The sequence below is a fragment of the Cyphomyrmex costatus genome, unplaced genomic scaffold (assembly GCF_001594065.2).
Source record: "Cyphomyrmex costatus isolate MS0001 unplaced genomic scaffold, Ccosl1.0 scaffold460, whole genome shotgun sequence".
Classification (NCBI taxonomy): Eukaryota; Metazoa; Arthropoda; class Insecta; order Hymenoptera; family Formicidae; genus Cyphomyrmex; species Cyphomyrmex costatus.
The window spans coordinates 228,096-244,195 of NW_017278857.1; the positions used below are offsets into that span (position 1 = coordinate 228,096).

At 42.3% G+C, this 16,100-nt stretch overlaps 1 protein-coding gene across 1 annotated transcript in view; it reads right to left on the bottom strand.

Moving 5' to 3' along the window:
- Positions 1-12,055: 12,055 nt before the first annotated feature.
- LOC108777725 (ecdysone-induced protein 74EF) overlaps positions 12,056-16,100 on the bottom strand; it is a 131,720-nt gene continuing 127,675 nt past the window's right edge. Inside the window, exon 8 of the mRNA XM_018544680.1 lies at positions 12,056-14,349. Coding sequence (XP_018400182.1) covers positions 12,056-14,349 — 2,294 coding nt within the window. The remainder of the gene's footprint in view (positions 14,350-16,100) is intronic.

Below are 16,100 nucleotides of genomic sequence, written 5' to 3' on the forward strand. Positions count from 1 at the left end.
AGAACGAGAGGAGAACACGAAGGAGAGCACGGACTTGCTCGCATGTGGTGCTCGGTAGTAATTATTAACCCGTAGTGACTCACTAGGTTGAGGACCTTTATGATCCGTGCTAATGGGTCCTCCATTCGAGGCACTCGGAGTCATGCACGCGCATACGCAAGCACGTATGCGGCTGTAAGCGCACGCGTGAGTTCCGTGGCGCAGGTGCACATGCGTGTGTGGGCATTTATGACTCTCGGCCACGCAAATCTCGTAGCGCGCGCGTTCCTCCACGGGCGTCTGAAAAACCTCGACCTACCCTTCTCTTTGGCGTGGAAAAAGCGTTATAGTCACGAAAGCGTTAGGACGATCGTTTATCCTCTTTTTAATGGCTTTCTTGAATTAGAAACGAACGAACCGCCGCCGCCGCGCGGGGCGCGTTTTGTTTCTTGTTTACGCGCCGTCACGCAATCCCGGAAATATATCGTTATATTTTCGACGCCGCCCCCGGCGGTAATTATTCACGAGCCAAATTACGGGAGTACGGAATTGTTGGAATTGCCGTCGTGCCCCGACGCGCACGTGGGCGGGCCGCAGTCGTTTGCCGAGAAATTGAGTTATGCTTCGCGTCCAACTAGCTACCATAATATCAGATTGTGTGCGAAGTGCGTACGGCCGTATACGAAACCGTGTCGTGTTAAATTTATTCGCGCTAAATCGGGTCGGTTAACGTCTCTCGGGGCAGTTTTGTTACGCGACAAATAGAGAGGAAAGCTAAATTACTTTTGACCGTTGTATATATTTATAGCAAATTGGATGTAAAAAGTCCACGGAGAGGTATACAAATATGTGAAAACGCGTGCTGGGGATACTGGTATAATTATAACGTTGAAATACGATAAAAGCAGTACAAACGGACAAATTAATACTTTTTGTCGTTTTAATAAAAAAAAAAAATTCACCTGGAAATAAATTCTTTATTATCACGAAAAGATCCTTATAATTATTGTAATAATATACTGCATGCCAATTAAAGAGCGTTCTGGTCTCCATTGAGACCAGAACCTGAATCATGCAAGCCCGTATGTGCTTTCCGGTTGCGTTAAAAATATATGTATAGTCGTATATAGGATCGCGCGGAACCAGTTTCAGCCGGGACATCTGCACGATAATGGCGACGTTAACGGCTTGATAATGGCATGATGAACAGAGAGAGCCATTCGACTGCGATGAACTGTGCGGGAGCTGCGTATTCGCGCATACGATTTCGTTGAATCAGCAATTCTAGTCTCGTTATATAGCGCCACGACTGTAGCGCGCTATTATATACCGACTTATAGCCACCACGACCTCCTATTATATGGTCGCCGGTTGTCTGGTCGATTTGGCTACGAGGACACATTCCTGCGATTGGATTCCAGTCGACATCGGAGAGTCAGTGACCCGATTAAAGCGTGCGGCAGAATAGAAAGATGTCGTATGTATCCAAAGTCGGATCGAGTCTTCGAAACTATATCGTATTAATTCAACGATTAAAATTCTGCAGGAAGTTAATCTTCTTTTTTAAAATAATGTTTCGTATATCGTGATGTCATAATCAGATGTGACTTTCACATACAAATACTCTATAGGAATTGATGAGATAAAATCATTTCGAATGCAATAATGACTACTCCAATGATAAGCCTGCGGATATTCAATATCGACTCTGATAATGTTATCAGATCGTTGAAAATATTAAAGTAAAAATATTTTTAATTCAGTCCTAAATTATCTTGAATTAAAAGAAACAGTTTTGAACAATTGTGAGCTCTTCCTCATCTTTCTCGTCAAGACTATAAATGCATAATAAAACCTACTGCTCAATCTAATTACAACTAAAATCTATCTTTGTGGTAAATTTAACTGGCATCCCCCGATTATCGAAGCGCTAAAAGTGGAAAAATCGTGGCAAATTATGATTCTTCCGTCATGTATCTGCCAGCATCAATTTCAAATTTGTCAAAGAACCTGCGGCTGAAAGCGCATCCGGCACAGTCGCGAGATATCCTGTCTAGACAATACCCTATAGAAAGCACCTTCTGACACATTGTCGATCAATCGGTCGGGAGAACATTCGCGAACACGCGGTATGCGTCTGGTTTCGGTCCTTTGATGGCGGTATCGCCGGTTCGCCACAAATGCACGAAATTTTCCCCGGGCAGCGCTCGTTCATCGATACGCAGATCTGCGAATGCTCTATGATGTCACAGCCACGCTGCTCGCAATTTGCGAAATAGCTGAGCGTTTTGCAGCAAACGAAACGAGCGCTGAAAGCTATTTCGTTCACATGTCATCGCTCGATGTAGTCTCGTTCAATCGTTGCGCTATGACAGGTGCTTGGTTAATTATCATTTTTATATAATTAATTAGTTTCGGGGAAACGCGTGTATATGACTCGCGGTGTTTCATCAAATATATAGGAGAATCATATATTATATATGAGAACTAAAGAACAAAAACGGCGATATCATTGTCAGATTAAATACCAAAACACACCAAAAATACCACTTCACTGCTAAGAAAAGTATTCAAGTTACCTTCATCCTTTAATAGTTATCTTTAACAAAAAATATCTCCTTGATAATAATCTTAAAATATATTTATTACAAGTTTTAAAAAACTCACTTAATTTACTGGATTTCAATGGTTTTAAAAAAAGACTCACTATTATATATTCAAAAATTCATTTTTTTTTTAAAGAATATTGTAAAATTGATTGAAGAAATCACTTGATGTAATAAGTAAATTAAATTTGTTTTAATTGAATAATCTTGATTGTGAAGAGCATTAAGCGCTCTCTCTCTCTCTCTCTCTCTCTCTCTCTCACTAGGATTCAGAAATATTTTGAATAAATTTGATGCTTGTGATGAATTTTATGACAGATTTGTGAATATACATGTACGAACTTTTAAAAGATTTAAAACAAGTAAGTAATTTTCGGAAACATTTTTAACGAAAGACACAAGAAAAACAGTAAAATATTCTCCAACCAACCGATAAAAAAAAGATTACCATACTATGACAAGCAAACAAGGCTGCGACCTTGGATACCTAAAATGTACACGAAGTTTCTAATTAAATCGAGTTACGACGATTACATACCGAATGAAGCAGACATAGATTACATCGTTTCCTTTCATTCTCTCTTTTCCTCCCCTTGTGCCCTAGCAAAGTCCTTCGTTGTGTTGGATTTACTGTTAGCACCAGCCCACACAGCCTACGCACGCTCGCTCATTCGCCGATGTACTCGGCTTGCATACACGTGTGCATACACGAATCTCGCCTGGAGAGCGAGCTCACTTTGGATATACAGCACGTAACGCGAGACAAATGCGTGAACGCATGTGTTCGATAGTAAGCGAATGAGTCCGTGAATGCACATCCACGACACCAAATAATGACGCATAGGCGTCGGATTTTAGAGAGAAGGGAGAGCGTTAGGAGAAATAAAAATTCAACACCAATTGTAAGAAAAATATTTAGAATAAATAAAACCATTGTGATATGTAACTAACAAAAACTTCCTTACTTTTGACTGAAAAATTGTGTTGATTAAAATTTGGTTTAAATAACGCAAGAAAAGTATAAGTTATTCATACAAACATTTCTTTCACTGAAGTCAACAAACTATGTATATGGATACACTTGAAGTTCAACAGCTAATAATTTGAATAAAACATTGGTATCTGGATTAACGCAGATTCAATTTTAACAGTATTCTTTCGGAAGAATTTTTTTTTATGTTTAATATAACCGTCAGTACATTAAGATAAGTGTGAAGAATAAAAATATAGGGAAATAATGGACAGATTTGAAGGTGAATTTCTAGTAAAATTAGAAAAATACTGCTCGCGTGTTCTTGCAAGATGAATCCTCGTGTGGCCATCACTCCCGGGAGCGTTATATCACCATACGCGAATTCTAATCTCCATGTCCGTATAGATAACAGTGGAGAGGAGATATCAGAAGATAGTGGACGCGACGGTACGCGCGTATCTGCATGCATACGTTGATGCGCGCGAGCGAGTGGATCCCATCCCGGTCAGATTTCGCGTGGCGCGTGTGTGCGTGACGGGCGTGTAAATCGTGCGCCGCGCGCCGGCGAGCTGACGGACATGTGCCACGTGAACTGCATAATAAACGGCGATCGTTGCCGGTACTTCGCCTACTCTCGAACGTTCCGTACGCGCCCCCGGTGGGAAGATAACGCGATGACCTCGAGATAAATTGCTCGTCCGTGTCGCTCGTGTTGGTCGATCGACTCTCTCGGAGTTGAACGACGGTGTTCGAGACAAGCGTTGGTTGCATCGCTCCAGGCGGAAGAAGTATCCGCGCGATACGTTAATCGGACTAATCGATTCGTAGATCACACACTTTACGCTCTATTCAACGTTTCGTTCGATCGATCGCACGTTGAGATCCATCGCACTACGTACAGGAAACTGGTTGGGGAAGTTACATTTTAATCTAAGCGCGACACATACATCTTTAATATTGTAGAGATATTGATATCGCAATTTAAAAACTCAACGTCATAATTAATTAAAGAGAAAAATTAGACATAGTTAACGATACAAAATGTAAGCACCAGCTCGTTGTATAATCACAAATTCAAATCAAGATTTAATTAAAGGTTAAAATCGAGCGTACAAAGAATGTTATACTTAAATAGAAAAATATATTAATAATTACAGAGATGAACAAGTAATAATTTCTAGCTCTCTTCATTCAAGTTCCTCCCACATTGTCATGTTTAATTACTATACCGTACGTATAGCGATAAGATAACGCATCGAACAGTGTATGTACGAGAGAATTAACTGGCAAAGTCCATAGAGAGACGTTTTGTCGTGCAAAGCAGCGATGGCCTTGGATGAAGAGCGTGATACTCCGCGAATGAAACATTCGAGACTTTCGATTCGGCGATGAAACTGGGTGAACCGTGAGATACTTGAGCGTGTGATTCAGACTCGCGTGACGCAATCCGGAGGAGTTATAGAGAGGCACCGACGAGATTTATTTCCTTGTAAACGTGTTTCACGCACACCTGCAAACGTGGCTACCAGAGTGCGACCGCAAAAACAACGAGCGTTGTCCTCGAGATATAAATCAGTGACGGACGATAGAAGACACTTTTTACGAGGCACATTCCAGACCATAGACGCGAAACTGTTCGCAACCAGCTATTTAAACAGCGATAATAATAGCTTGACGACGCGACCGTTCGCGATAAAGACTTTGGCACCAATTACAATGTCGGGCTTACATTCCAGAATAAATGTCACTTGGCATAAATGGCAGTCGACATTAAAGGGAAAAAAAAAAAAAAAAAAAAAAAAAAAAAAAAAAAAAAAAAAAACGCAATAATGAACGATTATAGTTACTGATAATTGGATCACATTTTGTCTTTAGGTCATTATATCTATGATACAATTCAGCTATTATAATATGACATACCTAATTGATAACGATACCAATTTAATGTGGAATTTAAATAAATTACACACGCACACAAATCACATTGATTTTATCCTGGTATATTTATTCTGCTAATCTATAATCAATTTGGTTTATCACATACGACGTCGCAATGAAGGCATCCAGCCCCCTCATTATCCTGTTAGACCATGCTCGAACACGCGATCATCGAACGAGAGAGAGTTGCCGAACGCCCGACATATATTTTTACAGCTTCCTGCTACATGCATTCCTGTTCATCTCGTCCTTTTCTCCTCCTCGCTCATACCGGTTAACAAACGGTCTCGGACGAGGCTACGGACGGAGAAGGTTAAAGAGCAGAAGGAGAGGTAGGATCAAGGGGGGCGAGGGGGGGGCGAGAGGTGGAGAGCCCAGGCGGGGAGAGATAAAAAAGAAGCTGCGCGTGACCTTGTGCCCAAATGCCAGTTTCTGTTGCCGCACTCGGCGGCCAGCTGATTACCTCTCTCGGGCTTGCATAAGCGTTAAATCGCGGTCATTACACGACAGAAAAGAAAAAAAGGGAGAGAGCCCATAATAGAACATATTTAGAACAAGATAATAATACGTTTACACGTGTTATAATCGCTTTCTCGGAGAAAAGGACGAAATTGCAAACGAGCTTTCCTACCATCCTACGCATTAGTTTTAACTTGTGTGTGTGTGTGTGTGTGTGTGTGTAAAAAAACAACTAATTAATATTATTTAAACGAGTCGAATAATATTTCCTTTTCACCTAAATCATTAAAATTACCGCGTAATTCCTGTAAAGTACTCCAATTATTTGAACCGGTACGCTAATTACACGATTTATTCGAATAATAGTCGTTGGGATATCTTTGATGCAACTTGAACACGAAAGAGCGATCCTATTTACGCCTAAGGGGCAAACTCACCCGGAACCATTGTTTCGTGATCACGCCACGTGCGCGAAAAGCATTGGAACGCGTACACGCGTGTCTCTGCGACATGTTCTGCCGCAGGTAAGTTTCCAGGAAGTTTCGAGTCGACCACGTAAAAAGGCTCGCGTGATATCGACAAATGCAACGTTGCGTTCCGTGACGCGGTCCTCCTCTCATGCGGATAACCGATCGCCGACGATCCGCATCTCCGCTTTATCAAGTTTCCAATTTCACCTGTTCGTTACACGTAACGAGCGATTACTTCTCCCAGTTGACTCCACAACAACATCCCTCGTCGATATCTCAGGTAAATTTGCTCTTAATTTGTGCCGATGGCTTTTGCGAAGTGAAGCCTGATAACTCGTTTTAATGCCTGCTTCGTTAATGAACGATGGTAGCTTGTAACGTTACTATCTAACGATGTATAATCGGCTGCCATCTCAGCTGGCGAAATATTTTATAGCGGGCTATTAAGTAATATTAGGAATTTTTCTTCTTTTCTTCCTCATTCGTGCTCGTTATCATAATGCGAATAATACCATATGTATATATGTTATTTCAACGTAATTTTTGAAACAAGTTCTATTCTACGACACAATTAAAATTACATTAATTAAAATTACGCGGTCGTGTGATATATTTTTAATAACGTTAATCTCTTTTGATAAATTCTCATGTTGCTTTTTGTTGAAACTAATTCGTAGCGGCGCTGCGAGAACGATGCCTTTCTTGGAACGAGAATAATTTCGCTCGTGCACGATTAATCTTAACCATAGCTTTGTATTCGGGAACGCATTTCAGGTCTCGCGTGACTCAGGCCGGGATTGAGCAAGAAAAAAGATGCATCGATCAATCAAGCTTTAATACCTCGTGATCGAGTGCTACCGGCTCCGATGGGATCTCAGAATGAGAGAAGATGAGACGCACAAGAACGTGGGATATCGATCGCAGGAGGATGAACCGCGTAGTTAACCTTCGTCGCTACACGATGGTCATTAGGGTAGCTCTCTCACCGCGCGTCTTCGTTCTTTTTGCGGCATTCCCCCCGTGGGTTCGCTTGTACCCCGACGAGAGAGAAAGGGAAAATTGAGAGCGCCCGCTCTCGGATACTATCAGACAACTTCGACCTTGAAAACGTCTCGAGGATGCGAAGACGATTAACTCGTCTGCCGACAAACTGTTGCTTCCAATTTTAGCCAGCCTAATTATCACGGAATATCAACGAACTGCATTATATCCAGAGCACCGTGATTTGTTGCATAATCAAAAAAGTAGCAATTATACAACAGAAGTGTTACTTAATCCTATATAGATATACACACTTCTTTTTTGCTCATGAAAAAGTGTATATTAGAGTTCCGGGAAGCCTATTCATATTTATTATCGTAACTCCAGCAAAAATGGACATATTTTAATTAATTTGTTTGTTTTCAATCAATGGAGAGTTGTAGCTGCTCAAGAAGCAGATTCATAATTTATAAAAGTCAAATAGAAGTAAAATACTTTGAGATACATAATTTTGAAAACAAAAAAACGCGAAAACGCCAAACTGAGAAAGTTATACGGTTTCAAGGATCTTAATCAGTTTTAATAATTTACTGATCTATTTGTCGACGTAACTAATTAGGGTAAACTCGGGTATGATGGCCATAGTTTTTTAAAATGCAAAAAACATACATTTATTCCTGTTACTTTTTAATAATATTTGGGATATTACTTTCATTGAAGCTTAAAGTAACAAATACTATCGAAATTAAAGAGAAAACACTTAACAGAACTTTAATATTATCAAAATATTACAAAGTAAGCATTGGCCATCTTATCTGATTTTTAGGGATAAGATGGCCATGATATTATAGGATAGCTGACCATACATATTTTATGTTAAAAAAAATCAAACAAAGATTTATTAAGGAAATCAAACAAAGACTTTTATCATTGATCATAAAAAAAGATTTATAATAAAAAAACAATGTTTTTTATGTTTATTACTTATCAGTTTTTGAAATAATTTTGCCACACGTTTGACAAACATCAACAAATGATGTACAGGTTTCATGTAACCACCGTTTGCAACGGATGCATTGAATCCAATCTACTTTTTCCATTGTGAACTTATAATCCTTTTCACATTACTACGAAAAAAAGTGAGCCATCTTACCCTAACTGTAACGGAAAGATAGCCATAGTATTTATAAATAAATAGTGAAGATAAAAATATTAATTATAGGTTACATTGAAATTTACGTACATTTATTGTGTATGTAATGTCGATTACAGCAGCTTAACTGTAATTTATTTGATATTATAACAGTTTTTAGCAGACATTTGGAAAACTTTGCAGATAGTCGAAAGAAAAAATAGATAATATTTATAATATTATTATTTTGAATAGTGTATTTACATAAACTACTGTAAACATTGATTATTTATAAGAAAGAATAGAAAAATGCACTATTTAGTAATTATTGGGGAAATTATGACTTATGGCCATCTTTTCCGTATGGCCATAATACCCGAGTTTACCCTATACAATCTTCGTTTTCACTACCAGTAGTCTGACCTTAATTTTGTTACTCGATCCTTGATATATTTCCCCTTCATTATGTAGATTTCGGCAAATAAAAGTTCATTCTTTTTAGAAACATGATTGAATATTTTACACAAAATGTGAATAAATTGGAAGATAATACGACACAAGGTCTGTGTGCGAGCAAATAATCAGATGACAGTTATTAAAAAGCACGAAACGTTGAGAAACGCAGAGACTGTAAATTTCTCTTTTTCTTTTCATCATTCGAAATAAAATACCGTGATCCGAAAAAGCGTCATAATGTAGCCGACGTTCATCGTCATAAAAATACTGAGGAACGATATTTAGAGGGACTTGGCACGGACTTGATGTAATATATTGTCAAGTCGACGCACGTCCTCTGCTGTCTGACCCCTCTCTCTCCCGAACATGAGTAGCAGCAGTGGCAGACGATGTAGGAGGTCATCATCGTCGTCTAGTAGCTTGCCAACCTAAACCCTCTGTCGCCCTTTTCCGCCTGGGCTCTTACGAGAAGAGCTTTAATATCTCAGTCATGTTCTTGGTTCACGGACTATTAATTATCCCTACCTAGATGCTCGCTGAACTCATCCCGTGGGTCAGGTCGCTGGATTTGTTGCGAGGATTAGCTTCAATGACACGTAAAAAGCATGCGAAAGAAAGAGAGAGACGATTTTTATTTATATCGTTTAGCGTTAGTTGTGCAAAATTCAATGAACGAGATACAATGAGAAATTGGGTTAAAATGAATGGAATTGAGTTCATTCTTTATATAAAAGTAAAAACAGTACTCTTCAAGTTTTATACCAACTACATCAAAATAAACGACCGTAGCTCTAAGGCCGGATATTTTGAGCTGATCTTTTCTTAAATGCCAAGATATCAATAGCTTCCAATTTATATGACTTGCATTGTCGCCATAATAGTTTTGTACTTAAATTATTCGTAATCTAAAGTTCACCGGGGTTAGTTTCAAACATTCCAACTTTTAGTTTGCCGTATTTACAGAACTTACACACCGTCTCTTTCGATCGATGCATCGCTAAAGCGATATCATACCGACCATTGACAGACGTGGAGTCACGGCCGAGTCCACGTCAATCTTCAACTATGTTTCCATTGTTATTGATAAAGTAAATGCAAGTTTTATACATTCAAGAATAACTTTCTACCCAACGAACTTTGACTATGAATAATTGAAAGACGGAACTTCACGAGAAGGGGATTTGTCAATTATGATAATCATGCAAAGAGAGTATTCGTAATACTCTGGAAGAGAACGAACTTTCCAAGAACTTGTATACAATTCTGCGATTCAATGATACACGCACATTGAATAATGCTGAAAAACTTATGTTAATGCGATCTCTCAGTGTTATCGCACTTTCACCTGTCTACTCCTAAAAAGCGGCAGCCTGTTCTGAAATCAGGGTGAGCATATAATAGAAATGAACGGTATCGAAAGTTTTGGCGGGCGGCCTTCGGTGAGGTCAAGCCGAGGCACAGCGTGCACGGCTGGCAGGGTCATCGACACGTGCCGATCAGTGGCGTCGGTGTTAGTAAATGTTCTACCGGTTTATATTTATACAAGCCGAAGAGCGACGGTTTCGGGTCACCGCCTCGTTGTCGACATTGCCGCACGAATGATGACTCGATTACTCGGGCCGAGCCTCGTCTCTATCGCGATAATCCGGCGGAAGTCGGAGGAACGGCTCGCAGCTGGCGCCCGGAAACGCACGTAGATACACGTTATGCGCGCGCGCAACAACGCTTGGCCGTGGATACGCACGCTCGAGCCTGTCCCGTCCACCTCTTTTCTTTTTTCTTTTTTTTTTTTTCAGGCGCATCCGCCTGTCTGCCCTCCCCGCATACGACGAGAAACGAGAATGGCGAGTATATACGCTTGACGTAGTCACGCGAGAGCAGTCAGACAAAGAAAGTCCGACGGCTAGAACCGGCGAGAAAGCGCCGAATGCAGCTGCCACAACGGTCGGGCATTCACTTCCCCGATGCCGGACGATAATCTCGTTTCCTTCGTGGATCTACTGGCCGGCTGAACGTTTTGTCGCGAAGACACGCGAACGAGTAAATTACGGGCAAAAAACGCCTGCTCCTCGCGAATATTTGAGGAACTCGGAGCAATAAAGCGTCGAGAAGCGTGGCAATTCGTGTTAATCATGATATTGGATCGAAATGTTATTGGCACGTTTCAGATCATTTCTGTGTCGAGGTTATTGACGAGGCAATTGATCGAGCAAAAGAAAGATACGATAAACGTCACGGATTACGGTGGATAATTCACGTCGACAGGGAAAGCGAATCTAAGGTTTAGATTATTGGCATAACGTAGTCATGACATCGTCACGCTGCTGTTCAGGGCATTATTATGCGCGTACTCAAAATCGCTCGTGCATGTGGCAGCGCTATTAATGGCGCACGTAGTCGAGCGGAAAAGTAGCCGTGGTAAATAAACTTTTTATCGTCGTTACATATCGCGTTGCAACCATCAATTGACTGAGGCGATTATAGAAGACGTAATGCTACGTCAAAACTATTAAAGCGCCGTTTATCGAGACGCGGATCTACTTTCAATCTATATAAATTTACGGATATGTATCGATGCCTGTTCTCAAGCATTTTTATAAATACCTATACTATTATATAACTTATGTTTCCATTTCGAAGTAAAGACAGATTAAAATCAATTGAGAGAAAATTGTTTCTATATAAAGTTGAATATCTAATCAAGACCATTTTTTGATACATTTTTTAAAACTTATTATTGATTCCTTTTTATACATTTCTCTTCTAAGTATATACCGAAGTTTAGTTTCCCTTAGAGAGTGACGTAATTAAATATCATATTTTACTCATAAGATATCCGTTTTATTATTTCTTATTTTTCTTATTATTCCTTATATAATTCGAAAAAACAAACTTTATAGAAAAAAGATCTCTGCCAATTTTTAGTAATTTCTTTCAATTTCTCTTCACGAAAAACATTGATTATGAGTTTCTCAATCTGACAACTTTTCCAAACTTCTGACGTAGAATTCGCAAAAATGTATCATTGGAAATAGAAAATCGATAAAGAATAAAACACGACTCACCGTAGCATTCTATCATGGCGGTCTCTCTCGAGCAGTTCCTCGGGACTGGATGGTTGTGGGCCTAAAAGTGTGTGCGAGAGCGGCGGGTAGGCCCTGGACGGCCTCCAGAGCATCTCGGCAGCATGGTGACTCGGAGGAGGTGGATTGTGGTAGCCGACCGGCGGCGCCGTGGCTGCGGCACTAGCGCCGGCGTTGGGCGCGCCCTGAGACGGATGCGCCATTAATAGGGACGTGTGTTGCACGCTCTGGACGTGCCAAATTCTGGCCGGGGCAGCGGCGGCAGTGGCAACGACGGGGGCTAGCGGCGTCGAGGATGATGTTGTCTCCTCGACGCTAAGCGCCGAGCTCCTGCTGCCGCTCCTCTCGTCGCCAGAACTGGCGCTCTTGAGCGAGCTTACCCCGCTGTCGGAACCGCTGTCGCCGTAAGTAGCGACACCAACGGCGCCGCTGCTGCCTCCCGACGACCGTATGCCACCGACCGCCGTAGGCACACCGACGAGGACGCCCGTTCCAGGTATACCGGCCCCGGCCTCCACTTCCATGAGGCCGGCCTCATCGCCACCCCTCGATGTGTGAGACTGCTGTTGCACCTCGAGGAGGCTCGACGGGGTCAGGCGAGCGGTGGAATGGTGATGATGTTGGTGCGGGCTGCTCGCTAGCTGATAATGATGATGTTGCGACGGTGGCTGTTGTTGCTGCTGCTGTTGCTGCTGGTGATGGTGATGGATCACCGGACTATTGGCGGAATAACGCTGTTGGTGATGCTGTTGATGGTGATGATGGAACTGTTGTTGCTGATGATGCGGCTGATGATAGGATTGTATGTGAGGGTGGTGATGGTGACCGGCGATCGGCGGTGGCGGCTTGTTCAGTCTCTCGGCAAGGATGATCGGGCTCTCGTTGTGCCGATTGCGCTCCTGCTCCCGCTGCTGTTCCAGGAGCAGGCTGCTCTGCCTGCCGGGGCCGCCGCCGCCGCTGCTACTAAACGGACTCAGCCTCTCCAGCACGGAGCCTGAGTCCTGACTGCTCGACTCCAGCAGCTCGACGACCGATTCGACGCTGGCCGCCCTAACGCCACCGACGCTACCCACGCTATCCTCCGTGCCTAACTCGGTGATGGTCAGCTCTGTGCGTCGCGATCGCTGCGAGCTCACTTCTTCTTCACTCGCGTTTTCGTCGCGCTCGTTCTCTACTGCCGCCGCCGCCGCCGCCGCCGCCGCCGCCGCCGCCGCCGCCGCTACGTCCTCTCTAGCTTCTTCCACAAAATTTTTTGTCTTTGATCGAGTTGACTTTAGCACCGACGGACTGCCCTCGCGGATGGCATTTGTCTTATCGCTGACCAGCGGCGAATCAACATGCAATCCATTCACGAGTAACTGCGGTGGCTGTTGCTGTTGGTGTCGTTGTTGTTCCTGACTTTCGCTGATCTTATCTGCGTCCCAATCGGTCGCGCGAGCGTCCTTTCTCGATTCTGATTTGTTATCTGGTTGCTGCTCCTCCTTGGTAGCCGGATCGCCTCCGGGATCGACTTTGTCCGGAGGTGGTGGCTCGGGTTCTCTATCCCGTTCTCTGGACTGACTCTCCTCGTCCTCTTCAAGTTTACCAATCTCTCGTTCGGCTCCGTCGTGTTTTTCCGCCCCCGCTTCCTCCTCAACGTCGTCCTCGTCGTGGTCTTCCTCCTCGTCTTCTCCCTCTGCTTCCACCACCGATCTTCTGGTCCGATCCGCTACAGCTTCCTCAGCGTTTTTGCTCTTACTACTCTCGGATCGGAGCTTTCTGCCGACGGGGCTTGTTCTTAGCCGCTTAGTCAGTGGATCGCAGCGTTCCTGACTCTCTTCATCCTCCCCCTCGAGACGTTCTTCCTCCTCTTCCTCTTCCTCCTCCTCTTCTTCCGATTTGTTACCGAGGCGTTCGTCCTTGTCGACTCTGGCACCGGTGCGATGATGATGCTCGACAGACTCTACCTCTGTGTCTGTCTTGACTTCTTGACCACCTCCTCCTGGCCTCGGTCTTCTTCGTGCCGGTCTCTGATGCTGTGCCGGCCCCTGGTCGGTGGTCGGACTCTTTACCGCGGCGCCACGTCGTCGTAGTTTCGAAGCACTTCCCGATGCACTGTTTGCTTCTTCTAACACCGGCCGTGCAACACGATTGCTTACTTTGCTAGCCGGTGGACCTTTATTTTCACGATCCTCTTGTTGCCGTGTGGATTCCGCTGAATCTTTTTCGTTTCTCTCGCGACTGGCACCTTCGCTCACGCGTCGACGTCGATTGTTACGGGCATTGTTCTTCTCTGAAACAAGAAAAAGCGATGGTAAATGTGTGATGCATGAAATACATGCTGGAAAGTGAAATTGATACTGTAACTAACTTGGAATCGAGCGCAGTTAATTTTAACGTTATACAATACGTTAAATTAGCTGTACCTATTTTCTGTATCTATGTCATAGGACTATAATGTGCGAGGAAATATAGCAAATCGTTAACTCAGTTCTTAAAGTTCACAACTTTAGTACATGCTCCAATTTTATGATATTACGATTTTATATAGTACTATATATGTGGAATATGCACAAGTATACTATGTATTTTATTATAAATTAGTACTTTATAGCACTGTATGTAACTTCATATAGTTGTACATAACTGACGAGAAATGTTTTATAACTTAAAGTTTTTAAGAGGTGATGATGTTAGAGTTTTTCCCACAGTGTGACAAACTCGTATAAAAACCGACATCAATTCGGAACTTCATTCATACTTCACTTTTTGTTTCCGCATTCCAGAATCTTTGGATAACGTGGCAGTATAAGTAATCTAATAATATCACGCGACGGAAATTGATTACATGTAAAGAACATCACAAGCTTGCAAGCGAGTCGCACGGCCGTTAATTATTGAAATTATCGACGGTACGACGGTAGATTATCGCGCGCTCGATATGCTTGTACACGAAGGTTATCTCGATACCCTTGATCGGACTGCATAATTGTGGCGAGCAACCGATCGATCCCTACAGCTGTTCGGTACATCGACTGTTCACCGTCCGAAGAGATTATGGAGCTGATTTACCGAGGTAATCCCTTTGATGTGCACATCAGTCAGTGATTCGCATAACTCGGTAACCCTAGGACGCTATATAAAGCAATCTCTCTGGCAACTCCCTTCTTCCACCCTCACTTGATATATATTCGCACAATTCAATATATTAATTCTCATATATTCTCCCAGAAGGAAATATTGTTTATCTTTCAAATTTCACGGAATTGCAAGTTACAAAGAAACTTTTGACACATTGAATAATTGTAATTCAGTTTCTGACACATTATTACTATCATTCAAATGGAAAAATGAACTGACGTGTGAAATTGAAAAAAAGAGACGATGGTAGAAATAACTTAAATCTTCTTCACAGTTGACATATGTGATACAAAAAATATCTTATCATATAATTAACGATATTTTTACAGATTATTTTCAAAGTCAAGTACTACTTTGAATTCCGATATTAAAATATAAATCACGATAATAATATAATACCATTATCCTCTGCTCAATTGGCCGCCATCCAAACGCTGATAGCATCGGTAATAATGACCATAATAACTGGGTATTAGCTAAAGGATTGTTATTGGCTCAACATTAAATCTTCTTAATTTATTAGACTAAATCGCTGCTCGTGCAATTGTACGTCGTTCCTGAATACTCGACAATACGGCAGGACATTATCAATCGCAGTTATGAATCTTGTCTACTGACCTCGATTGAGAGCGTACTTTGTACACGGATCAACAACGACGAATCATTTCAACCGAGGAATTGTATCGTAGTAGGTACGCTGGCACATTCAACTGGGTTTCCGGTTTCCGTCGCGTTAGTGCGAGTTCAAGGGAGTTCAAGGGGGTCTTCGATTAACCCGGTAGGTACATGGCCGTAGCATGGGAGCAATTTACAACAATGCACGTCATACACGTATATCCCATCCCGAAGAGAAGCGAGCGGATAGAAATTGCATGCCCTTCTCTTCGCGCGTGTGCGTACGTG